We start from the raw sequence: 27,365 nt of genomic DNA, 5'->3' as shown, positions 1-27,365 counted from the left end.
TTAAAAAAGTAATTGGCAGGAATTTAATAACTCTGCAAAGCTTTCCAGGTTGATCCAATTTTGGACTGAACATTTAGTTTTTATTTTATGCAGTGACTGTAACAATTTTGACCTTAAAGCTAATTTTCTATTAGCTATTTTCTGTTACTTAAAGGTTTGGTGAGTCAGTTCAGAAGTATATTTGTTTTTATCAAAGCTTTATTGGCTAGAAAAACCTTTCTGAGAATAGACTGATTTCCTATGACATTTATAGATAGTTCCAGCTTTAACAGACTATGCTCTTAGAACTTTCCCTTATTTCTATTTTATTTCCAGTGGGGCCAGAAGATGTAGAGGTATATTCCCTAGCTACTTAGGACTGTATCACTTTCCAGGGGGGGTGGGAAGGACAAAAAATTTATAAATTTAGAAGAAATCAAAATTTGTAAATCAATTATTTTGTGTTTAAAAGGGAATATTTTGACATGGAAATCCTATAAGCTGTCTCTTGTGATTAGGAGCATGGGAATTTTGTATTCCTATTTCTCCTTCACAAAACTTGAACTAAATCTTCAGTGATATTCCTTCCTCTGTTGAGGTGATGCTGTTTCTTGTAGGATTCTTTCCATGTGGCACATCACAGATGTGTTTTAATTGGGACTCTTTTCCACAGAAGAAAGGGCAGAAGGTGTCACACAACAAACCAGAATGTGTGGGAGCATGATGGTACCAGAAGCTTCACCTTCTGTCCAAAATTACTATGGTTTTCAGATCTTATGTTTCTTTTTCTTTCTAAAAAAATGTTGACTTCTTAATCAGAAAATATTGTAGCCACATTCTTATCCCATTTAAGAAATGGTTTTGCCCAATAATTTGTCATGGCTCTGGCATTTGTGAAAATAGGTTAGTCAGGATGTCTGTGAGAAAAAATTGTCCTTTGTTGAAATTTCAAGATATTGCTGTGACCAGCATAGCACACAGGGCAAAATCAAGATTTATCTTTCTCGTCTTCCCATGAGCAGGTTACATTATCCTATTGTATATTTTTTTATCCTACAAGTCACATACAGTCTGGCTTTGGTACTGTCAGCAGCGCCCTGGCACAGGGAGTGTGAAGTGCCACTGGGCCTGAATGGCACCTCTTTCCCCATTAGTGACTGCACAGGATGAAAAGCAAATGGGATCAGGTCCTGGATGACAATTTATAGACCGAGGAAGAATTTATTGTAAAAACTCTGAAGCTCATACAAGCAGCCTTCCACCTAGGTGTCATTACTGTCATGTCTGCCCCAGGTTGGAACCTGTGTTCCCTTTTGAGGGGTAGCTCAGTGAGCCTGCACAATGACTCCCCCACCCTGTCTGCTTCCTGATGGATACCTGTCTGTGAGGCAAAACCCTGTGGTGCAATGATGAGTTTCCCCTGACATTCTCAGGAGGGAGGCTGGGGCTGCACACACTGTGGAAAGTGAGCTTTGCTTCTCATTCTCAGGAATGGTCCCGTCTCATTAGGATCAAGCAATGTGTGTAGGAAAGCAGCCCTGCCATAGCTGTGGCTCCCTGCGTCCTCCAAGGATAGATATATCCTCAGTCCCCAGGAGCTGTCATCTCAGTGTCTTTGTGAAATGACAAATTTGTGGTAGATAAATAGAAGAAATGGGAAACAAAGTGGAAGCACAATTTTTTTTTTTTAAAGATAAAGAGAGGGATTGATGGAGAACATTGATCCTTCCACTGTACATAGGAGCTTTCACTTGGAAGTCTCAGCACACATTCACATTGTTTTCAAAGCAATTTTGCTAAATATGTTGGAGAAACAGCAAGGATAGTTCAGTAGAAATTTGTCTTCCACCAGAAATGGTTATTTCAGAGGTCAGGATCAAACACCAAAAATATTAATCTTCCTAGAGGTGAGGGGCCAGTCTCAGTGGATTGACCAGCATCACTCCATTGATGTCAGATGAATATCACTGATTTATTGCAGCCCAGTAGCTTCCCTCTTGTCTTTTAAAAAGGTGTGGACAGCAGACACAAACCAAATTAATCTCTTAGATCTCTGTTATCTTTTAGCCTGAGGGATATTTCCTAATCTAGATGATCTCCAAATCTTTTTGCTTAATGGGCATTTCTCTAAGGCTACTGGTCAGATTGATTCCCAGAAGTAATTTAGGCTGTAGTCTGGGCAGATTTTCTGGTGCAGGATGCCTGTACAATTTGGAATTTGGTAGCACTCTTTTCTACTCTTTCTTTCTTACAGTGCATCTCCCCATATTCAGTGGTACTACTGACAGTGAAAGAAAAAGAAATAAATGCAGAAGAGTGAAATACGTTCCCTTAAGATTCACTTTTCCTAGTCAATTGTTGCTTCTATTTCTTTTTTCCAAATTTGTTTTGGTTTTGTTCTTCATAATAGCCTCTTGTTACATAAAATCAGCTGCCCTTGTGCCCTTTGCATGGAATCCTTTCACTCTAAATTGTACCTGACACCAGGCAGATGTTACACAGATACAGCCAGATGTGCCTGCCTTTCACAACTCTATGATCCACCAACAGCGCAGCTGCGTAAGGAACAGTGCAGGGCAGTGAGCAATGAGAGAACCTCTGAAAGGCTCAGCTGGGATCAGCATTTTCAGAAGAGATTCCATGGCAAAATTCGATCAACGGTCCAGGCAGAGCCTGGTTTTGCCTTTTTTTGGGGTGAACAATTGGGTTTGATATCCTGAGGAGCCTGTCTTACCTCAAGAGAACTCATGCACGCACTGCTGGGTCTGGATGGCTCTTGTGTCCAAGTTGGCTGTGCTCAGAGGCAGAGGCAGCCACAGAAATTTTGAACAATGGTATAGAGAAATAATATCTGTATTATTTTAAGCTTTCCATGGGTTTGGAGAATGGAGGTATAAGTCAGAAGTGAAAGGGATCAGTTGCGGTTTTCTCATTAAAAAAAATGAACACTACTTGAGTCACTCAGATGAAGGCGCTAACAGCAGAGTTAGCACTGGTTAAGTCTTTTATCTGTCAATCACTTGCCCCTTGAAGGTTAGAATTCCCATTTGTAGATCAGTATAGTGGTCCTAGGCTCCCTTTTCCCTGTCCTTTGATCCACCCAACCTTTTGTCTGTCCATCCTTGTTCAGGAGCAGGCGTGGGGATGGGCAGGACCCTGCTGCAGGACAGGATTGATGTACTCTGCCCTGGTTGTTTGCATCAGGCAAGGCTGGGTTGGTCTTGCTGGTGCTGAGAGAGGGAATATGGTTTGGAGCTGTGGGCACTTCTACTAAAATGCAGTAACAAGCTTTTGCTTTTTTGCTCCTTCCTGGGCATGAAGTGGGTCTGTTCCCTGATACCTCAGACTGGTGAATTTTTAACACTGTCTCTAGGGGGGGAAAAAAAAGCTATTTCATCATGAAAATTCTGTGGAGTAAAGGCCTTTCACTGCTTTCATCTCACTGCTATTATGATTTGCCTCAGTGTTTCCCATTACAGAGAGATTCCAGACAGGATGGTGGTGGTATGCATCCCTATCCCTTTATCCTGCATCACATTCCACCTGCCTTTTACCCTGCAAAGGTAAAAAGTATCCCACAGCTTTTCCTTCCCCACCCTCCATCTACACCTTATTTTTCCCTTGTGTGCTGGGCTGCTGAGATGACTCCCCTGTGCTGACTGTGGAGAGGCTGTTTTATTTTTATGGTCTGTCTTATTCAGGGGAGCGATCGATGGAAGGATAATCACGCCATTTCAGACAGACTGCTTGTCTCACTGAAGCATAACAAGCACTGACAGGACGCAGGGGAGGGTGTGTGTTTGTGTGTGTGCTGCACATATGTGAGGCAGGGAAATGTGATGGAGTGAACTGATGCAGTGTCCAGATTTACCCCTCCAGTCAGCAGGCTTAGGAGGAGCTGATTCCAAGCAAGGCACTAGAGGCAGAAGTAGGAGTGGCTAGTGCTGATTTCAAATGTGTCTCCTTCACACCTGTCTCGGAGCAGAAAAAAATTTGTTTAGCACCCTTTGTGTGTTCCCTCAAGCCCCCTGCGCCCACCATTTGCCTCTCCAGGCTTTCTCCATCACGGCTGAAACCATTTAAAATGCCATCATCTCTCTGCTGGTCCTAAATTGGCCATCTAATGTGGTTTTAATGCTCTATTTGCTATGCTTTAAAACACTCTCCTTTAACTTGCAGGGTTGACAGATTTACATCTAGGATGGGTGATGTTACCTCAGAGCCCAGGATGGGGCTTAGGTCCCCCTGGGTCTAATTTGCTTTGTGCCCAAGGGCATGTTCCTTTGCTCCTGCTTGCTTGTCCATACCACAGGGCTCACGGTGTCAGCCTGTTTCCACAGGCTGTGTATGTTTTGCTCTCACCGTTTGAGTTTGGGCATTGCATCCGCTGCATCGCCACTGGGCTGGCGAAGGGCTCAACCCTTCTGTGCTTGCATGAAGTAGTTCCAGAAACTGCCACATAAGCAAAATCTTTTTCTGGAAGGTGCTTATAGCAAATTAAATTAAATTGTCTGTGTCAGCCCCCACCATGCCTCCTTTCTGTTTCTCTAACTCTTTCCATCTTGGAGTGCCAAACATGCAGGGATTAAGATTTTTTTTTTACAGGTGCAGTTTTCTCCTGGTTTATGTCACCTGCATGCACAACCTGCTTGCCCTCATGTTGTGCCCCCATTACATCTGGTGGCTCAGTTCAGACATGTCAGGGAATCTCTCAGCCCCTGCCTGCCTGCTTAGGGACTGGAGTGTGTGTAGGCTGTAGAGAGGAACCAAATCCCCCTGGCCAGAGCAGGCAGCAGTGGTGCTGGTGCACCAGGGCAGCAGTGCTGCCAAAGGGGATGACTGCTGCTGCAGTAATGATGGAGGGCAGAGCCACTCGAGTGTGGCTGCCTTGCAGCATGCTGCTGACTCGGCCTGCCTGGGAGTCCTTCAAGCCCTGATGCTTTGTCACATAGGCTCAGTGCACCCGAGCAAGCCCTGCAGCTCCCTGTGAGCTGCTCTCGCCCTGCATCCCTGTGTTAGCTGGCAGCATAGGTACAGGAGAGCAGGGAAAGCTGGGGGGGATGCCACTTCTTCTGCACTTCTACTGCAAACTTTTGTAAACATATTGCTAATGGGTTGGAGAGAAAACACTCTGAAGAGTTATATTGCCAAATTTGGAGACTAATTGCAGTCATTAAGGTGTGAAGCAAGGGATTTTAGTGCTGCTTTAAGTGTAAATCTCAAGGCAGCTCCAAGGATTGGAGTCATTGATGATCCCGCCTTGATTATTATTAGACGTTCTAATCTTTCCAGTGAAAATGAGCATAAATGACACCCTCTTGTCTCATATCTGTGCAGGTTTCTGTGAACTCTTCTTGTCAAGATGTGCAAGGGAGATTCCTGTAGTGGAATTGTTCTTGGGTGTGAGGAGAAAGAGGATGGAGAACGGTTTAATATTGGTGTTTGTTTAATTAGATGTTGGCATTGCTTACTCACTACTGACATATAAAGCTGCAACTCCCATCAGGCTAATGGCATCCTCATCGTCTTTGTCTTTACTCTGGTGACCAGTGCAAAGAAGTCATGAAACTGTAATCTTGGTCCACTGGAAGATCCCTCCCACCACCACCAGAGCCTTAACTAGGTCTTGTAGGGTGCACACACCTGGCAATGGTCTGTGCCTGGCATTCCTCAGTACCAGAACAATTCACACAGCTGGGGGAAAAAAAAGCCAGAAAAAGAGCTTGTGTGGTCCTGACATGGGATGTTTTATGATATTACAAACAATTGCATGGCTAAGATTTTCCAGGCGGAGGATGTTTTAGGGTTCGCTCAATGTTTGGGTTCCAAATGGCTTTGGGTTTTGGAAAATAACCAGTAGTCTGCCTTTGAAAATTGTCCTGTTGCAGATGTTTCATGCTGGGCTCCCTTATGGCTGTATTTCCAGTGCTGAACACGTCCCTTGAAGGTCACAACATGGAGCAAGTGTGGATTTTCCTTTAGAAATAAACATAACTGCTGATTGCACTTGGCAATGGGGAGTTAGTAGATGAGTTTGGTTGATTAATGGAGTTAAAACAAAAAAGTTTGAAAAAGGAAGAAACTGAAATAATGACCTGCTTTTTTATTTGTTTGAAGATGTTTCCCTGATACAATGATTTCTTTAGATTAGCAGGGAGGTCTCTTTGTGTAGATAGTAGGAAAGCATCAACCCACTGAAAGAACATATTTTTTTCCCCCTCTTATTTATTTTCTTGAAATTGGTTCAAATTGAGTTTATAACGGACAAATTGAAGCTGAATATTAGGAAATGTTTCCTGATGTCATGGTGTAATAGAATAGAAAACCTCTCATGTCTGTAATAGAAATGTTGATTGTGTAATTTATAGAACTGTGCAAAGTAGGGGAGTGCTTCAGAGTCCAGGGACCAGCCCTGCAGGCAGCTTGGTCACCTCTGCCTCTCATGGTGATGTGATGCTACTGGTGCCAGAGCAGATTTACAAAGGTAAAATCTACTTCATGCAACAGGATTGTGAATTGAAGTGAAATATATGAACAGGGTAAACTGTCAGAGTGCCATGGTGATGTCATATAAACCACTGAACTGTGAAATGTGTATTTACCTCCTCTTCCCTGCAGTGTATTTCTAGATGGTCTGACAGTTAAGAAAACAATAGACCTGATTCTTATTTACAGCAAAACCCCTTTAACATGCTTTCACAATGCAACAAGGCCTTGAAATGAGTGTAGCTGTAATCTCAGTCCACTTAAAGGCCTTCCCTATTGCCAGAGCTGAGTAAGGAGGCTTTATGAATAAATAATAAATAAAATTAATAAAATAATAAATAAAATTAATACATAGAATAAATGAGATTGAAGCCTGGACTGTTTAACTGTCCATTTGTACAGCTGACATGAAATGCCCCAACAGGGAGTGCCTTCTGCAGGAGTGACGGGGCCTTTCCAGACAAAGAGAATTGCTGATGTTGGCTGCAGGGCTGATCACCCTTTAGTTTGATTTTACTGGGTGTAAGGCTCGACTCTGTCCCTAGGTCACTGGGCTCTTTCAACATCCTTATCCCTATTCCTAAGCTCCTTCACAGGATCACTCTGGGCCCCATGAGGTGTGCTGGCTCTGATAGGGATAGAGCTGCTTGCAGGTGTGCTGCTCCTTCCTCTGGTCTCCGCTGCTTCCTTGATATTTGGGCAGGCGGGAGGCTGTCTCCACTGCTTCACCTGTCTCCCATCACTGTCCTGAAGTGGCATGCAAAATCCCCTTTGGAGAGTGAGCAAAGTGTAGGCTGTGGAGTGTGTTTACACATCTGATTGCTAAGGATCCCTCTGCCCTTTGAGGCAGAGGAAAACCAGAGAAGGTCTGTGGGCATACATGTGTGTGACTCTTAGACATGCTTTTAGGAATTCATTGAGAGCCAACACAGTATATCACTTTGCTATCCCAGTCACAAAATGGGGGCAATTTCCCTGCCTTTCCTGATTGTCCCAATTTCTGGACTAATTGTCCTGTTTTTCTAACTCCCTTCCCCTAAGATTTTCCATTATTTTGCACTGTGTTTCTACTCTCCTGGTGTGAGCTGAAGACGGGAGGCAGGGTCTCGTTTTGGGTTTGGTTTCCAAGCATTAATGTTCTCCTTGCTCTCTTCTCTCTCCCACAGGTACCTGATCAATGTCACCTTTGAAGGCAGGAATTTGTCGTTCAGTGAGGACGGATACCAGATGCATCCCAAGCTGGTCATCATCCTTTTGACCAAGGAGAGGAAGTGGGAGAGGGTAGGATATGTTTGGTCATTCTCCATCTCTGTCAGGGAAGAAGAAGGGGGAAGGCTCTGGGCAAATAATCCTCCCCACCTTTCTGTACTTCTTATCAAGGGCTGGCAATCTGCTTCTTGTTTCCCGGACCAGTGGTATCTCCAGTGCCCAGGTTGCTGTCTTCTCCATGAAGGATGCCATTACAGTCTTCCATTAGCATGCATAAAAAATTCATCAGCTTCCTTTCTGTGATCTCTGAACATAAGTTTCCTGGCCTTTCAGAGAAGATACCTCCTCTGTGCCATGAGTTTCAATGGCTGAGACAGAAAATATTTCTCTGTATGGCTTGGTGGCAGTGAAGTTCTGTACACTAAGTGACTATGATTGAGCTACAGCCACACTTAGTAATTTATGCCAGTATTAACTGTGCTTGATATATCTGGCCAGTGTCCCTTGCAATGGGATTGTACATTAAATAGGATGTGAACGTGAGATCATATTGAGTTGTTCAAAGATCCAAATTTGCATATTTTGGAATAATTTGCATGTAACCCAAAGCACCATTTTAGAAATGGTGTGAATTTCTGAGTTAGTGGGAAGATTTGGTTCATTTCACCTCCCACATAAATGTCAGTGGTCCAGGCTCCAAACAAGCATTCCCAAAGGGTTTCTGTTGAAGCAGAGGGGGTAGTTTAAGGGCTAAGAAAATGAGATATAAAAAAAGTTTTGGGTGTGAGAAGTCAGAGCAAAGGAAGGAGAATTATCAGAACACTCGATAGATATGAAGCAGAAGTTGGTCTGTATGCAACCATGTGTATGGCTTAGAAAAATGCCCCTTTGTCCCACCATGCACAGAAAACTTTCTCTCCTTTGCCTGCTTGTTCTCTGCATGGACTTGCAAGTGACTTGCTTGGTGAAAGTGAAGAAGAAATTAATGGGGAAATAAGAATGAAATGGGGAACTGTCAGGAGAAGTGTATTCAGAAAACTTACAGCTTGTGAATGAGACAGAAGAGCAACACTTCAGTGCCTGGCAGGCACTAGGGTCTCCCAGTAGTTGCAGGAATTTGGGAAGAAGGTGAAAGCCCCTAGCTTGTGCCTGGTTTCCAGGAGGACCTCTCTACCTCATGAACCGTGTCTACCACCGTTCAGACCAGATGAGGGTGTGTGGTCTGGCAGAGTCAGAAGAGGTCTCAGTGGGCCAGGAGTGTGAGGAAACAAAGGGCATGGCATAGCATGCATGGACAGCTCTTGGACATAGCTGAAGGCAGGCTGTCTAGATACTGCACAGGGGTGGACATGCAAAGCTCAGGCTGTAGAGACCTCACGTCAGGCTCGGTCCGTCACTTGACTTCATTAAAGCTTACCAGGAAAAGTCCAGGAGGATTTGTTCCTAGCTGGCACCACATTTGTTCTCACGGGGGAAAACTACATCGTCAGAGAAGGAAAAATGAAGCAGTAGCAGCATGAATCCTCCTAGGGGTTATTAGCAGGCCTGGCTGTGGGAATCTGTTGCTGGAATGCTTTGCAGTCTCTGGGGAGGCACGGCTAAATACAGTCCTGTTTTTATCTTGCCTGTCACATGCTTCACACCCTCGTGAAGGCTTGGTGGCTTCCGTCAGTGGTAAGAAAGGTTGTTCATTCTCTGGCAGATGAACCAGACAATTAGTGGAAGGGATCCTGGTTATCAAGAGTGTTGGGGTTAGATCTGTGACCTGCTTGAACCCTGCTGTCTGTGAGGACTACTTGGCATCCATTAAAAAAACCCAATCCTTAATTTCATAGGAGCTGGGGCTGGACTGAAATGAGGCTATGATGAACTGTGGTATTAGTGGTAAGAAAAACATGTAGTGCTTCCTGGACACAAATGTTTTATCTTGAAGTAAGTGTCTTCCTCAGAGAAGATAAGATTATTATAATGAAACTCTGAACTGGTTGAATTTTATGCTGGGAGAGTCTTTCTGGAAGACACTGAAGTAATCTCCAGCATGTTCTGATCACAGACCAAAACCTTTCATACCTGGAACCTCATGCTCTTAATTTTTTTTTCCATTCAGCAGGAGTGCAAACATAAGAATATAAGTGTGAAGCAGAGATCTTTATGACAAAGATCATAGTGTTGTTCCATGTTTGCAAAGAGTCAGGCAACACAAATTGCCCTTAACAGCAGCTCCCAGGCAATGCCACAATACAAGAAATTATTAATATATTTTTAGTACATGATTTCAATACCTTTATGGTGCTTTAGAACATTATCCAAATTCTCACTAATTTAATGTAAATAGCAAGGTGCTTCATCCTGGGAACTTTTAGGCAAACAAGCAGTAGGAGACATGAGATGAAAGTCTGAGTGGGAAACACTGATTTGGTCCAGTTGCATTCACTGTAGCTCAACCTTAACTACACACTTTTATTTATAATCAGATGCTATGCCTGGAAGGAACATCAAGAGGTCAACTAGTCCCTCCCTGTGCCCCATGAGAGGGTTTAACTAGACTGAAATTATTCCTGACAGATGTTTGTCTCACCTGTTCTGAGAGACCTTCAATGCTACAAATCCCATGAAATCCCAAGTCAATCTCTTCTACGTCTTCTTTCTCCTTACCCTGCTAATTTTTTATAATGTCTAACCTTGATTTCCCTGGCTGCAGTTGAATACTTTGTGTCTCCCTAATGGACATAGGGAATTGTTTATTCTCTACCACTTCTTATCATCCCCATGTGGGTTTGAAGTCTTCTATCATGTTGTCTCCCAGTCATCTCTAGTGTAGGTTAAACATGAATTTGTTCAGTCCCTCTTGGTAGGTCATGTTTTCTAGTCTTCTGATCATTTCTGTTAGCCTCCTCTGGATTTAGTAACACAGCTTGCAGATCTCTACAGCTTGGCACATTTGATTCTTGAAAGATGGCAAATGGATTTTGAGGGTATGTCTCATGGAGTATATATAAAAAGATATGTTTTAAAATAGGTGTGAAGTCTTCCATTTTCTGAGCAGCAAAGATCCAGACAGTGACTGAACTGTTTCAGGATTTCAGGTCTGTGAAATCTTTTGCGATTTTGATTTTTCCCCCCAATAAGTATCTTCACAACCTCACCAGTTATTTCAGAACAGGAATTAATTTTCCAGAGGAGCTGCAGCTGCCCCCAGACTCTGATGATCATAAATCTCCTCATGAGTGCTTCAGACAAACGGAAGCCTTGTAGGGCTGACAATCATGAAAGAACAAGAAGAAAACCCACTTTCTGCAAGGGGCCAGTAACTTGAGCTCTCTTGCTTGTCTTAACCATGAGTAACGATTCATCATGATAAGCAAATGTGCTGAATTTCATTCACTTCTCTGTACTCTGCTCCTTGGGGGCAGAACGCTGCACGCCTTTCCGCACTACCTTTTCATCAGCTGGTTAGTAAAGCTCTTTGCTTCACTGGCCAGATAGCCTAGGTGTGTTTTGGGTGCCTAGATGCCCCTGTTGTTTATCATAGAGGTGCAGGTGTGCAGATGGAGGTGGTTGAAGGATGTCTGCTGTTATGTCCCATGAAGGACCATGGCTCAGTGCAGTGATGAATGAGGGCCAGGTGTCTTGCAAAGTGCACCAGAGGGTCAGTACTACTCTAGGTTTTGTGTCAGTGGGTTGGGATATTTTGTGTGGGAAGAGATTTCACCCAGTGTTTTTCTTCACTATTTGCATTTTTCTTCTGCTCTCTTATGATTCCACATATGATGAGGAGTTATTTCTGGGTTCGTGATCCCTTTGTGAGAACTAGCAAGTGCTGCTATCTCCAGCTCTTGCTTACATCCTCCTTCTCTACTGAGTCCTATCCCACTAGCTCCCTGACAACAGTCCTGTCCCATTTAGCTCCCATATCCTCCCATCTTTTTCCTCACTTTCCCCCAGCAAACCTGGCAGTGACACAAATGTTATGAACTTTGAGGCCCTCTTTCAGATTCTTTCTCTACTTTAATTACTAGTGAGTTTGGCATCACTTCTGTGGCTAGTTTGTGCTCAGTCACTTTTCTTAGGTGTGTCACTGGGGATTCAGAGCACCTTTCCATGACACTCATAACACCAAGTTCTTGTGCCACCCCACAGAGCCCTTTGATTTACAAGCTCCCTCCATCTCTTACCAATCCTGCCCCATTCACTCTTCCTGTCTGGACAAGCAAAGCCCTGAGTGATGGTTTTGGACAGGGTGCCACTACAAACCACCTTAGAGGACAGATGGAAAACTTATGTTGAAAGATACATTCTCCTTGCTGCAGGTACTAATCCTCTGCCCCTATCAACCTTCACCCTACTCAGCAGATAAAATGTTTGCCTGCTGCTGGTGCTATAATTATCAGCACTTGATTTTTGAACTCTTCAGCTCCAGCAGGGTCTATTCTTCTTCCTCTAGCCGTTGGTGTGACCATGACTACAAATTCATGGGCAGGCTGCTCCTAGCCTGTACCCTTACACCATTGTGCACATTAGTGCTCCCTGGGAATGGGGCCATTTGCTGTGACATCCTCTCAACTGCCTCAGTGAGTGTAGACTTCCAAGACTTCCTAATGCTGCAGCAGGGTGGGAAATAGTGCCACTACTCTCTGCCATGTGGTCGTTTCAGAGATATGTTCAACCTCGATCACAGTCTGCATAAGATGAGTTCGTGAACTTCTGTGACCCTGTCTTCAGCTTGGGACAGAGCACCATTATACCCATCCATGCCTGGGAAGAGTTCCCCTGGGATATGGGACAGAGATTCAGAAAGGAAAGAAGGATTTGGAAAAGAAAAATGAAAAATGAAGATTTCCCTTATCTAAAAAAATGATGAAAGAGAACAAGATAAATTTTTGGACACCTAAATGACTGTTGAAAAAAGGACATACTAGTCAGCTGCTTTTCATTCCCCAGTAGGGAGAAAGAAAAAGTTGTCTTGCTAAATTGTCAAGCAGAAAGATTTCAGATGTGTAGGGAGCTGTCTAATTATTGGCATGGTGAGACATGGTGAGGCTCATTTGCTGGTAGAGGTTCATTTGCTGGAGTATATAGAGAAAAATATCCAACAGTGCAGGATCTCAGTCTGTCTTGTCCTGCCCCTGAGCTGGTGGATGCAGTAAGTGATCTCTTGTAGTTCTCTGCCAGCCTACATTTCTGTGATTAGATGAGCAAGACAAACCTGAAGAGTGTCTCACAAAAAGCAGCTTATTTCATAGGAGAGGCAACCCGGGTTATGGACAAGCTGATCAGCAGAAACTTCAAGCCTGATGCAATGAGGGCATAGTTTCTTCAAGCTTCACCATGAACCTTTTGTAAGAGCAGGCAGTTGGCATGTGAAGGCTATTGTGCATGTCTGTGAACAAAAGCTCTTATGGAGGCACTTGTCACCTCCTGAAGTCTGCACCTTTGGGGAGTGGATGAACACCACAGAGACGCTGAAGAGGCTGTAACATTTGATGATGATGCAGCCTCAGGCCTGATCTCTTACTGTGCATTAAAAGAAATATTGACTGTCATCTCTCTGTGTGCTTCAATGTCCCAGTGGCAGAAATAACAGGGGAGAGGACTGAAAATACGATCAGTATTCTTGGCTTTTAGTAACAGTCCATGGGGTACTGACCACTCCGTGAAGAATCAATATGAATCATGTTATCCTATCTGTTACATTGCTTAGCAGAAGGAAGGACTTCGATTTTTTTTTTTTTTTTTTTTTTTTTTTTTTTTTTTTTTTTTTTACTTTCTTAGAGAATAAAAGCCTCCTTAAAGAAGGCTCTTTAAAAATAGGAGAGGAACAAGAACGTAGGGTTGTGAGCTGAAAACTGCAGCTGTACAAATCCAAGTCCTCTCTGAAGGCCCTCCCCTGCTTTGGAAAGATGGCTGGATGTTTTGGGGCGGTTTCTTCCTCATATCTGGTGTCCACCTAGCCAAGCCTGTCACATGTATGCTTGCCTCCATGGGGTAGAAGTTATTGCCTTTGGTCAGGTACTCCTCTGTGTGTGGAGTTCTGGCATCTTGCCTGTGTGTCCAGGGAGAAAATGGTTTTTTATTCCACCAACTCCTTTTACAGTGAGACAAGATTGGATTGTTTTTGCCAATCAGTCTTGTTTTGCTAATTTTGCTGTGTACATGGAGATTTATGACTCATTGTCCCTGGGGAGAAATGGCATAGAAGTTTGTTTAAACCTACTCAGAGTAAGAGACTGATTCTGTTTCCACAGAACCAGTTTTTTAGAAGGATATAGCTTCTCTTAGGGCAGAGGGACTGTTCTGGATTCAAGCACATATGGCTGAAATTAGAATGGGAGTATTTTTAAAGTGTTCTTTCTGGACATGTCTCTAAGAGACCATAATTTGCTGAATGCCTTACTTCTCATTAGACAGCAGACTTGCATCAAAGAATACATATTTTATGGCTATCCCACTCCCAAGTGAGTGTCCCTTAGACACCTGATCTAGGTCACATCTGATGGGTCTGTTTATGACCCTGATTCAATCAGACAACCAGATGGCTTTATTTGTGCACCTATGCTGCATCCACTGCCAGGATTTGGCCTGACTTCTCACAGTTGCCCAGGATCTAACTGTATGTATTTGTGGCTAATTATGGCTGTGTTAATCTTACACCGACTCCTAAGGAGAAGGACAGATTCCAGTGCCACACAAAGCCTTCCTTATCAGAGGATAAATGGAACTATCTTTCTGAAAAAGCATTCTATGTAAATCTTGTAGCCATTCTGGTCAAACTGTGTCTTTGCAGGATTACTGCATCCTGCAATAATGAGCTAGTCTAGCTCTGACCAAAGAGAACATATTGGGTGTCTCTTCCTAAACACTGTGTGTTATGTCATTATAAGCTGTCCACTCTCTTTGCCTCTTGCTGAAGCAGTTCCTGACTTTGCTTGAATTTTGGAGTGTATTTGTATGATTCATGAGCCTGCAGAAAAATATTCTGGCTCTTCTCCACCAGACCCTACTCCCTTGCTACTGGAGGGAATTCTTACGTTGAAACAATGACAGCTTCTTGGAAAGACCTTGTCCTCTTATGCAAATCAAATATTGGAATATCTGGAGATCTTTATTAAGCCCAGGCTGTAGTTAGAATGCCTCCTACCATTTCTCTGCTGGTGAAGCTGATGAGGGTGATAGCAGCCATCTGACCTTTACCGGGGTTGCTAACCTAACTGTTTGGACAGGGGATCCTGGAGGATTGTGCTCAGAGTACCAATAACAACATGTGGCAACAACATCCAGCCAAAGAGAAGACTGCCCTCACCTCTGTTGTATTCTGCATGAGAACTCTTGTCTGGAGCTTTCTTTGCTCATGCCACAAAGTGAGAAGTGCCACTGTAACCCTTTGCCAGTGTATATGCACTTCTTACACATCATCATTGCTGTCCCCAGCACCCAGTTATGGACTTGGGACTCTGCTCTGCAGGGAGCTGAGTGAACACTAACAAAAAAGGTGGCTCCTACCCCAAAGTGGTTACACTTTAATTACAAGACAAAAGGTAGCAGATGGGTACAGATGGACCAACGGGGGAGTACAAGGGAACAATCAGACAACATTAGTCAGCATGGTAGGCAGCAGGCTTTACACACCAACTGCCTAACTCTTGTGAAGGCTTTGATAGGCAGCAGAGAATTATAACTGGCTTTGTGCAGGCTTATGGGAGCCTCACTGAGAGTGTGAAAGGCAGGCAGGGAAAAGCAGTAAAGGCGCTTGGAGAGCTGCAGCTGAGAAGGTGCAACAGCTCAAAAATACCCAATGCTGCTGGAAAATTTTCAGTCTTCTTAATATCTGAGGGGATAATCTAACTTTACAGAGAACCAAAAAACCTCTAGTAAGGCCACATCTTGCAATGCAGCACAAACTCCCGGTACAGGGCTGATGTGCTAGTGCCAGAGCCACATTGCTTCTAGTTGAAACCCTCCTGCTTGCCAGCATCTTGGAGATTTCCATGGCACGTCAGATGCTGCTGTGTATCTGTGTTCCAGCATTTCATTGATTGTGGGAATGTTTCATCTCAGCATGTTGAAAATAAACATCCATATCTTAATGCAGGAGATAGTTGATTTGATATGGGAAGATGAGCTTTCAGATATGGATACAGTAATTACATATTCCTATCACAGGCAGTATCAAGGATCCATCATATCATCATTGCTGATGAGTCTATAACATCCTCAAAAAACCCCAAACCCCAAAAAAACCCCAGACCAGGGATGGTGATTTGATTTTGTTCCTGATTCCCATCTGAACACAGGACTGTTTTTTCCCTGAATTCCATGTACAAGTGAGCTGACTGAAGTGGTTGAGGTCACTTGGCTTGTTCAGCCTGGAGAAGAGCAGAGACCTCATATCAGTCTCACAGAATTCACAACTTCACAGAATCACAAAACATTTGGAGTTGGAAGGGACCCACAAGGACTATCAAGTGCAGCTGTTCCTCACAAGGGGAAGGGGCCAGGCAGACACTGATCTCTTTTCACTGTGACCAGTGACAGGAGCAGGGAATTGGCATGAAGCTGTGCCAGGGGAGGTTTAAGCTATATATTAGGAAGAGGTTCTTCACCCAATGGATGTTTGGGCACTGGAACAGGCTCCCCAGGGAAGTGATCACAGCACCAAGGCTGCCATAGTTCAAGAAGTGTTTGGGCAATGCTCTCAGGTATATGGTGTGATTCTTGGGATGGTCCTGTTCAGGGCTAGAAGCTGGACTTCAGTGATCCTCCTAGGTCCTTTCCAGCTGAGGATATTCTAAGATTCTGTGATTCTCTGACTATTTATCAGCCCAACAGTAGTTACTTCATCTGTACTCCACTCAGGAGTGACGTGAACAGGTTATGTATCCTTCAATCCTGGATAGATGCACAGCATAGCCACTTTCACTTTCCTTTGCTTTGTGCCCAGTCATCTACTGGAAATCACCTCAGGGAGTCTGTAGCACTGAGGAGCCACACAGGTGCCATTGGAAGAGGAAGTTTATTTCCTGTTGCTTTTGGTGGCCAGACTGTGCCGTGAAAAGGCAGCTGAGGAAAGGATGGCAATTTAGGCAGCTTTAAGATTTGAAATGCATGAAGAGATGAGGGCACAGAAAGCTAGCAGCCAACCAAACTGAGTCTGGAGAAAGAACTAGCAGAGCTGCAGTTGAAGGAGACTCACAGTGAGTAAACGTGCCCCCAGTGCCTGAGGGTGTGTTTTCATCTGTTCAGTTGCATTTGCTTGAAACTGTCTCATGTCAACGACATCTTTGCTTGGCCTGTGAATCCTTTGCTTTTTCTATTTTTACATTATCTGAATGTTATTAACTAGAGGCTGTGTTTTTCTTCCATGGGGCTTGAGAGAAGTGCTGCATATTCATAGGACCCTATGTTTTTCTTTCTTTTGCCTTTTTCTTTCTCCTCCTCCTCGTCCACTTCTCTATTTGTTTTGTAAGATTTTGGCAGTTTGATTTTCCTGCCATAAAAGTCTGGCCACATTTGCTTCTGAATGAATTTGAAATAAGGTTTTCATAATATGAAATGGCTCAGACATTTTTCAGTAAGAAATAGTTTGTTTGTTGTGTCTTTGGCTTGGTTTGCTTCTCTCCTCTGGTGTTTGTTGATCTCACATGCTCCTTGTTTTGTGTTTGAACCCTGGTTGTATCTGGTTGACTTGGCTTGAAGCTGAACTGCATCTTGACTGTATTTTTTACTAGACCAGGACAGTCTTTTCCCTTGTGGTCTTCTCCACACTGTTATGCGTAAACTTCTCTGCTGTTTTTCAAAGGTATTTCAGCATTAAAGCTGTGGTTATCACTGGAGCTGCTCCGTGCTTGAGTTACTCTGGCTGCTCATGAGCTCTGGCATGCGCTCAGTGTCATCGATTTGAGCATACAATATGTTCAGCATCGTTTGTTTTCCCTGTGCCTGAACTGTGTTTTCCCCAAGTCTGTAATTTTTTTAGGCTGCCTTTGGTAACGTTAGATCCCGGCTCTGACTCTTTCCTTGCCTTGCAGTGGTGTCTGAGTTTCTGTCACCATCCTTTGGCTTTTCTTCCTTGTGAAAGGACCTGGCATTTACTGACCTGGGTTTAATTCTAAAATGTGCTGGGAGTTGTGCTGTCTTCTGCTGAATCAGCAGTTAGACAGTCTTATTTAATTTCCTTCTGCTGGGCTAGCCGCATGCTGCAGTATCTCCCACCATGCCAAGCCTGAGAGGCTGTTTGACAGTCGTTTTCTTGTTCCCCTTTAAGCTTTCAAATTGGTCTGCATTTTGTGTGGCAGCTTCTGGCGCTTGTTTCCCTTAGGTTTATTTCCTCAGTTCCAGTACACGATAATGACTTACATTTCTATTGTTCCTTCCTTTGAGAAGGATCCTAAGCACTTTGCAAAATTAACACAGAGACAACATTTCACTATGAGTAACATTCAGCTGCTCATGTGGTGGAATGGGGTTAGGCTGTTTAATGATGCAAAATAGCGCTGCACAACCATGTAAGGTAAGGAACAGGAGTCTCGAACAGAAGGAGGCGAGGAATTTTTAATTAAATTCTGGCCAACTTTGTCCACAAAGTCTGTTTGTGGGGAAAATGACATGGATCATTAAATAAGAGGAGTGATAAGGCCTGTGTCCTTGTCTTTCCAGATGATAATGTCCAAGCCTCAGAAGTATGGTGGGAAGAACAAATGAGTCTGTGAAAAAACGTAGTTCAGGATCAAAGGAAATATTAATTAATTTTGACCAGATATGGAGGATTTTTTTTGGAATTTTTATTGCTCTAAATGAAAATGGACATCTTGGTGTTTTCATGTTGGCTCACAAAAGCCTTTAGGTACCATTCACAAAGCTGATGTGAAGAAAATGGAGGAGAAAATGGCAGCACCTTCCCCCAGAACCCAGAGCCTTGCTAGGCAAAGAGTGAGGACAGATACTAGGCAGTGGGAAAACTGTATTCAAATAATTTCAGCCCGACTCAGAATGGAGGCTTAAACTGCGGTCTCTGTTACCCTGTTAGCTCTCATGAGAAAGGTCTAGCCTTTGGGACTGGGATTTTATAGTTTATCTTACTTTTTTTAATTGATACTTCGTTGCTAGTGAGTACATGAAGAGTCTTTGCGGCTGTGTGTTTCAATCCAAATTTCCATCACTTTTATTATTCATGTCTGATAAAGAACATGATTTTTTTTGTGTGTGTTGAATGACTGAGTTTGATTAGTGGAAAATTCTAAAAAGCAAACAAACCTGGGTTTAGATGGAAGAAATACCTGGGTTTAGATTGAAGTAATATCTTAACTTTTTAATTTTTTAAAAATTGTTCATATCTTGCTTTGAAAAACCTTTTTTTGCACAGCTTCATCAGAGCACCATTTTTGTCAGCGGTGGAGCATGAAGTGTGGGCACTTATGTGACTGGAGAAACTGCAGAGTGAAATGTAAATGCTAACAGGTGTTGCACATCTTTTTGTTCTCCCCTTAGATCCATCCTGGTTTATGTAATCATGTGATTTTTGAGAGGAAATAGTCTTTGCTGGCAAATCACCTCATATTGGGTGCAGCACTAGACAGCAGAGACATGCTGCAAGTTTTGCAGTCTAAACAGTGTCATACAACAGTCTCACCATCCAAGCTGGGATATCTGGAGAGAAAGAGTCCATTCTGCAGTCTGCTGCTGGAGATCAGCTCTGGCACGCTGAGTTAACTGTTTGCTCTAAGCATCATCTGGGTCTTTTAAGAATTCAGAATTGCTCAGGTCACTGCTTTCAGCGAGTGCTTTACTTTTGTTCTTTTTTAGAAGTGGAAACTATTTGCTTTCCTTCTTAGATGTGTGCTCATTTTCACTGAGGCCAGAGTTCTTTGTATTGCTGCATTAAATTATGTTTGCTTTGTAAAGACTGCTGGGATTATGGCAGCATCTCATTTCTGTAGCTTTTTTCACCTTTGACAGGGGCTACCTGTGGACAGCTGCTTTCCTCAAGCTTGTCCTATGTGTATAGATCAGCTTGCATTTGTAGCTTCCACCAGGTTCATGCCCTGTTCCTTTTTTTTACAGGTTATTGCTATTTGAGGCCTCAGTTTTTGGAAAGGCTGAAGAGCAGACCCATAGAGAATTCCCTGTGTCTCTATTTGAAAGTTTGTCCTTTCCATGCTCTGTCTCCTATTTGTGTCCAGAATAAGTTCTGTGTGTGTATAAATTTTCCTCCTCATTGCCCAGACACCTTGCTCCAGCCTGGGACTAATGGAGACACTGTCTTATAAATAAATAAGGACTAAAAGAGTACAGTCTAGTGAAATCAGCACTAGGAACTTCCTCCATTAAGAAGTCCCCTGTCTCAAATAAACACTCTGAAGAATTCCCAGGGTTTATTGTGCAATGTTACTTGAACAATAGTTAAAACCTGTTTTCTCTGGCTCACCTGTGTCTCACTGGACCTTTGCCTGGTTCCAGAGGGTAGATTTTCTCCAAATATATGTTTTTGCTAGACAGGGAGTATGATAATTTTCTGCAAGTGTTTGAAGGGAAAATTCTATAAGAAAAGGAAGGACTTCTTTAAGACAATCCAAGTGAATGTAATTAAAGAGTAATGGGGAGGCAGGGGGTAGAGCAAAAGTGCATTTAAATGTAATGTTGGGAAAGGGTGGGTTCTTTTAGAAAATACAGACCAGTAGTCTGATGGATGTGCTGGAAGCCTGGTTGCTGTAACTGTTGACTGTGGGACAGGACAGACCACATGGGAGGAAGATGGAGAGGAGCTGACAGCAGAGATATCCACCAAATTTTTTATTTCCATTGTTCCATGTCTGTCAGTGTATTTCTCTAGAAGGAGAGCAGCACAAATCCCCTCCCCGGAGAAACCCTCCCTCTCCCAGATTGCTCTTCCCCCAGCAGCCCTGCCTGCCTGCCTGCCTTCCTGTGGGCAGGAATGTAGAAGAAATTTCCTTTGCTTGACAGGGGCAGGCCCAGTTGGTGCCATGACAGAGGGAGAGAGGGCTGAGAAGCCCCTGATACCCTGAGAAGGCTGGCAGGTCTCTGCACTGCCTGCTTTGTCCCTGCACGGGTGGAATTTTCCAGATCATCCCCCTCTGCCACCACCATCACTTTGCAAATTCCAAGAAATGCAACTCATGAAAATGCATTCTTAGCACACAGCTGACATGGTCAACATCTGTTTTCCAAAGAGAGTGCTGTGAGAGATTTCAAATTGCTGCACTGTGGAAAAAAATTACTTGGGGTAATTATAGATACCTAACAATACTATTTAATTTCCTCTGCCATATCTTTCCTACATAGTGGATCTGGTAATGCTTCACAGAGCTGAATAATTCTGACAGAGGGCAGTGAAAGGGGTAGGTAAGGGAGGAAAAAATCCCTGTGATTTCAGTTGGGATCTGAAACGAAGGAAATGTGAGCACAAGATTAGGCATTTTCAAGTCCTGCTCCAGAAAAGGGACCTTTGCCTTTTTGTGCAGTGCCTGCAGGAGTTAGTAGAGGATGTGGATGATGAAGGCAGCTGAGGAAAGCAGGACCTCCAAGCACAATCTCACAGGTCAGGGGAGCTTAGCACAAAGCCTCGCTGGTACCTGGGTTGCTGCTTGACACCACTGCTCCTGCACAGGCCCAGGGCTTGGGATCCCAGGAAAAAGGGAAGCGAAATTTACGAGGTTGGACCTATGACCAGTTGCAGGACTGACTCTTCCAGGTGGCAATTCAAAGTGCCTAAAAGTCAGCCCTGCTTAACAGCACCTTTGCTTCCTCTAGTACAGAGAGAGCCTGAAAAGTCCAACCTCAAACAGGCTCAGGACGAGTGTGGGTCCTGTGCGTCTCCTCTCTGCTTCACAAGTGCTGTTCTGTTGGCACTACATTCCAGAGGTGCCAGATAAGCTGTGTGTGTTCACAGACTCCTCTGGGCAGCACAGGGCCAGCTGCTGGGATGACCTATCCCCCAGGAAGTGTTCACATTCCCTGAGGGCTGCTGCAGTGGAAAGGGCACCCTTCAAAAGAGGCTCAAGGGTCAAACAGGTGGGCCTGTGGGAGGGTCAGAAGATGGTTTAGGAGAAGCCCTCAGAGACAAAGTGGCACATGTGAAGGGCACAGTGAGAACCATGGAGAGCAGAAGTGGGGAGCAGTGGGAAATTCCAGAATTTGGGGGCATTGGATGTCAGTTCTGGCATCAGAATGGATGCACCCAGGAGAGACGGGCCTTGGGGACTGTTGAACCTTTCTGCAGAGCCAGCAGCAGGAGAATGGTGGGAGGTTGCTATTTGACTTGGCTTGCTATGCATCCAGGGTCAAAGTGTATAAATAGGGATGCAAGGTGAAGATGAAGTCTGTGCTTTCTGCCCTTGTGCTGGGTGCTCCGTCCCACCTCAGTTCCTGTCCCTGAGACAAATACTGATGTGCAAAGTTTAAGTGAAAGGTAATGGAGGTTTTCTAAAGGGATGATAGAAAGTCAGGCAGAGACTTCAAGCTGAGGACTTCTCAATTAGTATGGCTTCTGCTGGTAAATTATCCCATGAAGGCAAACTGTTAAGTGTAATTTCTTGTAGAGAAATGCACCAAAAGGAATATAATGAAGATATTCATATTATGGAAGTGTGGCTGTTATCCTGGAAAAAGCACTTGTTTGTCTATCCTGCTCACTGGGGCTTTGTTGTAGGGATATGTAACCTGAAGAGCTGTTGATGCTGACTTGTTACAATACTTAAGTGTAGGCCATGGGAAAGAGGCCTACATGTGCAAAGGTGTATTTGAGTTACTCTAGCCTGAAGCAACTTGTATTGAATTAGCTTGCCGAAAAACTTCTGAAGGTGGAAAATTAGTATTTCAATTTTTTTTTAAAGTGTTTATTTTCATTGAGACACCCTAACTTTTTTGAGAAGTCTGAAAGACTGAAAAGTGACACTCTTGAGTCTTTTATGGTTAGAAATGGGCACTTTGTTTGTTTGTTTGTTTTGGTTTTTAATCTCAAATTTTTCACTACTGTTTTGAAATTTTCAGCAGCACAAGTTAGGGACCTCCTCTCATTTCTGTTCAAATGGATATTTTTGTGTGATTCAGGAAGCCAGAAACATGAACCAGATGATTCTGGTATTAAAAAAAGAACATACTTTTAGCCACTGCACCTCCTTCAGAGGAAATTATCATCTCTCTCTGCTCCAGAAAGTTCTGCAGTGATAAATGCAAAGTTGTGCAGATGCTGATGGAATAACGGAACCTTGGTTTCTGAGGAAAAATCTAGGGATGGAAATCAGTTCAAGGCTGAGATCCTTGAACTGAAAATGTTCAAGGACAGTTGGATGGGGCTTTGAGGAACCTGATCTAGTGAAAGTTGTCCCTGCCCATGGCAGGGGGTTTGGGACTGGAGGATCTTCAAGGTCTCTTCCAACTCAAGCCATTCCATGATCCTGGCCAAATCTGAAGCTGTGAACCTGTTGAGAGTTTATGAAGGGTATGGTGAACATGGGCACAGCTGTGTGGCAGGAAGTATACAGAAATTATTGGAAGGAGATACAAGAATGAATGATAAATATTTAGACAGCATCACAACTTTGCAAAATGGTTCCTAAAAGTTAAAGCAAAAAAGAGGTGTTCTGTTCTTGAAAAGCCTCTCTCTAAACCACCCAGACACCATCCTCTATAGTGACATGCAAAGCGTGTGCCTTTTCCTTGCTGCCTTCTGCTCTCTCCCACTTCTGTTGCTGCAAACCAGACTATTCTGAGCTATATTGATGCTGTAAAAATGGTACTGCAGTTCCTGACCCAGCCCCTCTTTCTGGGGCACAAGCACAATCGCTGTCTGCTGGTGGGTTGGGACAGCAGTTCTTGCCTGGTTCTTAATGTGAGATGCACATGCTGAGAAAGTCTTTTCATGTTCTCCCAACATTGTCCCTTCAGACAGTGCTGGACAGGATTGTCATGGAAAGCTCAGCAAAGTCAGAAAAGGAAGATAGCCAAGAAAAGGGGGAAGAGGCAGGAAGTTTAAAATAAAGGACTCTCATGAGATCTGTGTTGAAAGAAAATTGACTGCATCCTTGATTACAAATGTGTATCTTGGGGAATAGACTAAGCCAAGGTTATTTCTGCTTGAAATTTTGCAGTTACTGGTCATCTGTTTCTGCAGCACTTCGCAGAGCAGTGAACTGAATACTGAGTGCCACGTGGCCAGTCAACAATCTACCTGCAGCATAGCACTGACAGCAATGGAAACTGGAACTGACTTCAAGGATTTTCTGGCATCACCATGGCATCTTTCTATAGAAAGAGAGGGAGACATGCTACCAGCCTTCTGTGAGAAGCTCTAAGAGATACTGCAAACACCTATCTATCTTCCAAAGTAGATGACCTCTCCCTTTATCTGCCTGCCTGTCAGAGGGTTTCCTTGCAGGTGAAGGTAGTTTCTGAGCTGCCTGTGTAGAAGTAGATCTGAAAAAATCTCTGATTTTCTTCAACTGTTTCAGCTCAGGTTTGGGAACAGGGAAGCTGTGAAGGTTGCAATTACAGTGATCCAGTTGCTGAGTCAGACACAAGGTTTTCATTAACACCTCCGTTCTGTTCACTTCAGCTTCAGGGTAGTTTAAGGTAATTGCTTATCTCTACAAGGGTGATTGGTCTGGGGGATAAGACTTCCATGTGAGTGTGAGCAGCATCTGTTTTTGGTAGTTTTCAAGGCTCAGACTTGACTGGAAGAGGCCACAAAAACTAAGAAAAGCACTAGACAGTGTTCTAATTTGCCCATGAAATGAGACTGGAAGGCTGATCTCCTGGTACCAGGGTGTCCCATCTATTTTGTGTTGGACATACAGACAAGACATAGTACCACAGCTGTTTAAAAACTTTTTTTAATATACATTTTACTTGTGTTTTGTTCCTTTCTTACTGCAGTCACTATTTCTGTCATTACTGGGTGTATAGGAGCCTGTGCCGAAGTCATAGTGAGATTAGAGATATTTCATTGAATAGTGCTCATACACTGGCCCTACAGCACATATCTTTTTCACAGGTAGATCTACCTTGTTTTGTGTTTCTGGTGCAACTGAAGGTACTAAATCTGTTCTTCAGAGCCCTCTGTGGCTTTGCATCCTCAGTATTTTATAGGTTTATCTTTCAGCCTGGATTGAAATCGGGTTTGTGCATGTAGCTTAGAGGTGGTGTGGTATTCACACAGGGTGTTAGACACTGATGCTTTCTTCCGTGCGCTTGGTAAAACACAGGCAAAAGGTTGCTGACCTTTATGACAAGTTGCACTGCCTGCCTGCTTGCTGAGGCTGTTTCTGAGATGTTTTTCTTCTTTATGGGCTGTGGAGGTCTCTAATGTAATTTTTCTGACCTTGTGTTAATTGGAAGTGTTTCCATGGATGTTTTTCAATTTTATTGCTATTGCACTTGGAGAGATTGAAATAATACACAATACAGAATGGGAAGTAAATAAACCTAATGATCTTATGAGGTTTGGCAAATCTTACATCCGTGGTGCCTGGAGCATCCTTGTTGGCTAATAAACTACTTGTCCTTCTTTTTCTGGCTGCTCTTCTGGAGAAAGTGTCCCTTACCTCTTACAGTTTGCCACATTTGGAGTGAACCCCTAAAGGGTTTTGCTGCAGTTCACTAAAACTGTCTGTGATGATATCTTTTCTAAATCCCCCCGAAGAAAACACAATTTTATTTACTTTGATTTCCATTCTCAGTCTTTTGACAGTATAGTTTACAAAGGGGCATATTTCTGGGATAAATTTGTTCAATATTTATTGTCCCAGAGTTAGAATTTCCTCTGTACCGCCATTCCCAACAAATTAGTTTACTTGAGAATAGGAAAATTCTGACATCTTGTAATTCTCTGTCCTGAAGCCATGCTGACTACCAATGATCTTCTGGCTTGTGGCTGTGGGCAAATATTAATTTTCTTACTACCTGTTTTACAGCAGCAGTTTTTAATGCAACACTGTAAGGGGGCAGCTGCTTCTGAAAGGGTGATGGTTGATTGTTCTAGGTCCTTCTTGTAGTACCTCTGCAGCCTGTGATGGATGGCATGTGGTATAGATTAATTCATTCTTAAATCTGTGCACAAACTCCCCAAGAGAAGCCAAGGGAGGAGAGGTGGAGCTGTCCTTGTGACAATTTTCCCTCCCTCCCCTGAACACAGGGGCCAATTTTCCTGACTCCTGAGGAAGATGTATTTTGAGAAATGGCAGCTGAAATTAAACTGTGGCAAGAGGTGGTAGAGAGAAGTACTTCTTGAAAGAACACGTTAAATCCTAAATGTCTCCTTCAGTCCAACGCCTCTGCCACTTCATGGTGAAGATAGATCGAGGGACTTTCACTGACAATCAGAAATAGTGGAGTTTCTTTCAGCAGCTGCTATGAAACCTCTGCTCTATGCTACAGGTTTTTCTGCTCATGGGTAGAAGTGTAACATCTCCACAGCAGGCAGTGTTTTAATGTGGGCAATAAATGATGTGTGAGACTTCAGAGTGGCTCAAGACATATTGCCCCATTTTTTCAGTAGCAAGGCAGGACTGCTTCTGCTTTCTGATGAGCTGAGTGAGTTGCATCTTCAGGCTGTCCTTCCAGGCTCCTCCACAGATGCTGAGAACTGTTAAAATGCCAGTGGACTAATTTAAGTGCCCAGTGATTTGAACTTCATGTATAAGTCATTCTCCCTTGGATATTTTAAGTGTGTGGTCCTCTGGAACCCAGGAAAAGAATTAAAACTGTTCTAGGAACAAGAATTTTTTGGCATAATTCTGTGCTCAAAGCTGTGTTCTTTCAGAGTTTCCCATAGGCCAGGACAGTCAGCAGAGGTGGATTTACTTGTGGAATGGCTTAAATATAATTGAGTGAGCTAGATTCCCCATCAATGTTACGTCTTCAGGGAAAATAGTCTTAGTTTTTAGTTTTGGGGTGATGGATTTTTTTTTCTGTCCTCTTTATTTTCTTGTTTTGCCTGCAGTCTGGGATTTCTGTTCAATGGCCAAAGATCTCAGGCAACCAAAATGCCAATTGTGAAAGTTTGCAATGTTGTGTTCTGCTTTACACTTATTATCCAGGCTAGCTTCTGGCATTTGTGTGCTTCTGCACTCAAAACACCAAATATAAGCCTAGAAACAAACCTCAACATGGCTGTGAGCAGGCAGTGGTTGGTACTGGGTGTGAATCTTGATCATTTTCACAGTGTTTCCAGGAGATGATGCTTCTGTGAGGTGTTGTAGGGCAGACAAAACTTTGCATGTTGCTCTTTGAGGGGCACAGGTGAGTGGTGTTGTCTGCAGAAAACTGCAGATCTGTATATGGATGGTTGGGCTTAACAGGGTGGGTATGGGAGTGTACGTGTCCTGTGTGTGTTTCTGTGTGTGAGTTAAGAGATATTGGTCCTTGCAGTGTGTGTGGAGCACTGTCTTGTTATGTGTGTGTGCAGGGCCTAAAGCCACCGTCGCTTTTTCACTCTTGATTGACCACAAGGGTTTTCACCACTCCTGTAAATCCAAGTTTCTTTGTCTTTGCTTCTTTCTACTCATTGCCATTGCAACTTTGGGAGTGTTTTCTAAACTGGGGAGTGCTCAGTCCTTCCTTCAGTATCAAGCCATGTTCCCTATTGTAGTGTTATGACAGCAAGTTCCATAATCTCACACTCTAGTTTGTGGAGAAGTATTTCCTAGGTCCTAAAAGCATGTATATATGTTACTAAATTA

At 43.5% G+C, this 27,365-nt stretch overlaps 1 protein-coding gene across 1 annotated transcript in view; it reads left to right on the top strand.

The window, feature by feature from the left end:
- GRIN2B (glutamate ionotropic receptor NMDA type subunit 2B) overlaps positions 1-27,365 on the top strand; it is a 167,306-nt gene that overhangs the window by 84,122 nt on the left and 55,819 nt on the right. Inside the window, exon 3 of the mRNA XM_041416757.1 lies at positions 7,632-7,746. Within this exon, the coding sequence (XP_041272691.1) occupies positions 7,632-7,746 (115 nt within the window). The remainder of the gene's footprint in view (positions 1-7,631; positions 7,747-27,365) is intronic.

The sequence above is a fragment of the Onychostruthus taczanowskii genome, unplaced genomic scaffold (assembly GCF_017590055.1).
Source record: "Onychostruthus taczanowskii isolate IOZ18803 unplaced genomic scaffold, ASM1759005v1 scaffold53, whole genome shotgun sequence".
Taxonomy (NCBI): Eukaryota; Metazoa; Chordata; class Aves; order Passeriformes; family Passeridae; genus Onychostruthus; species Onychostruthus taczanowskii.
This window is presented reverse-complemented; position numbering and strand designations above follow the sequence as displayed.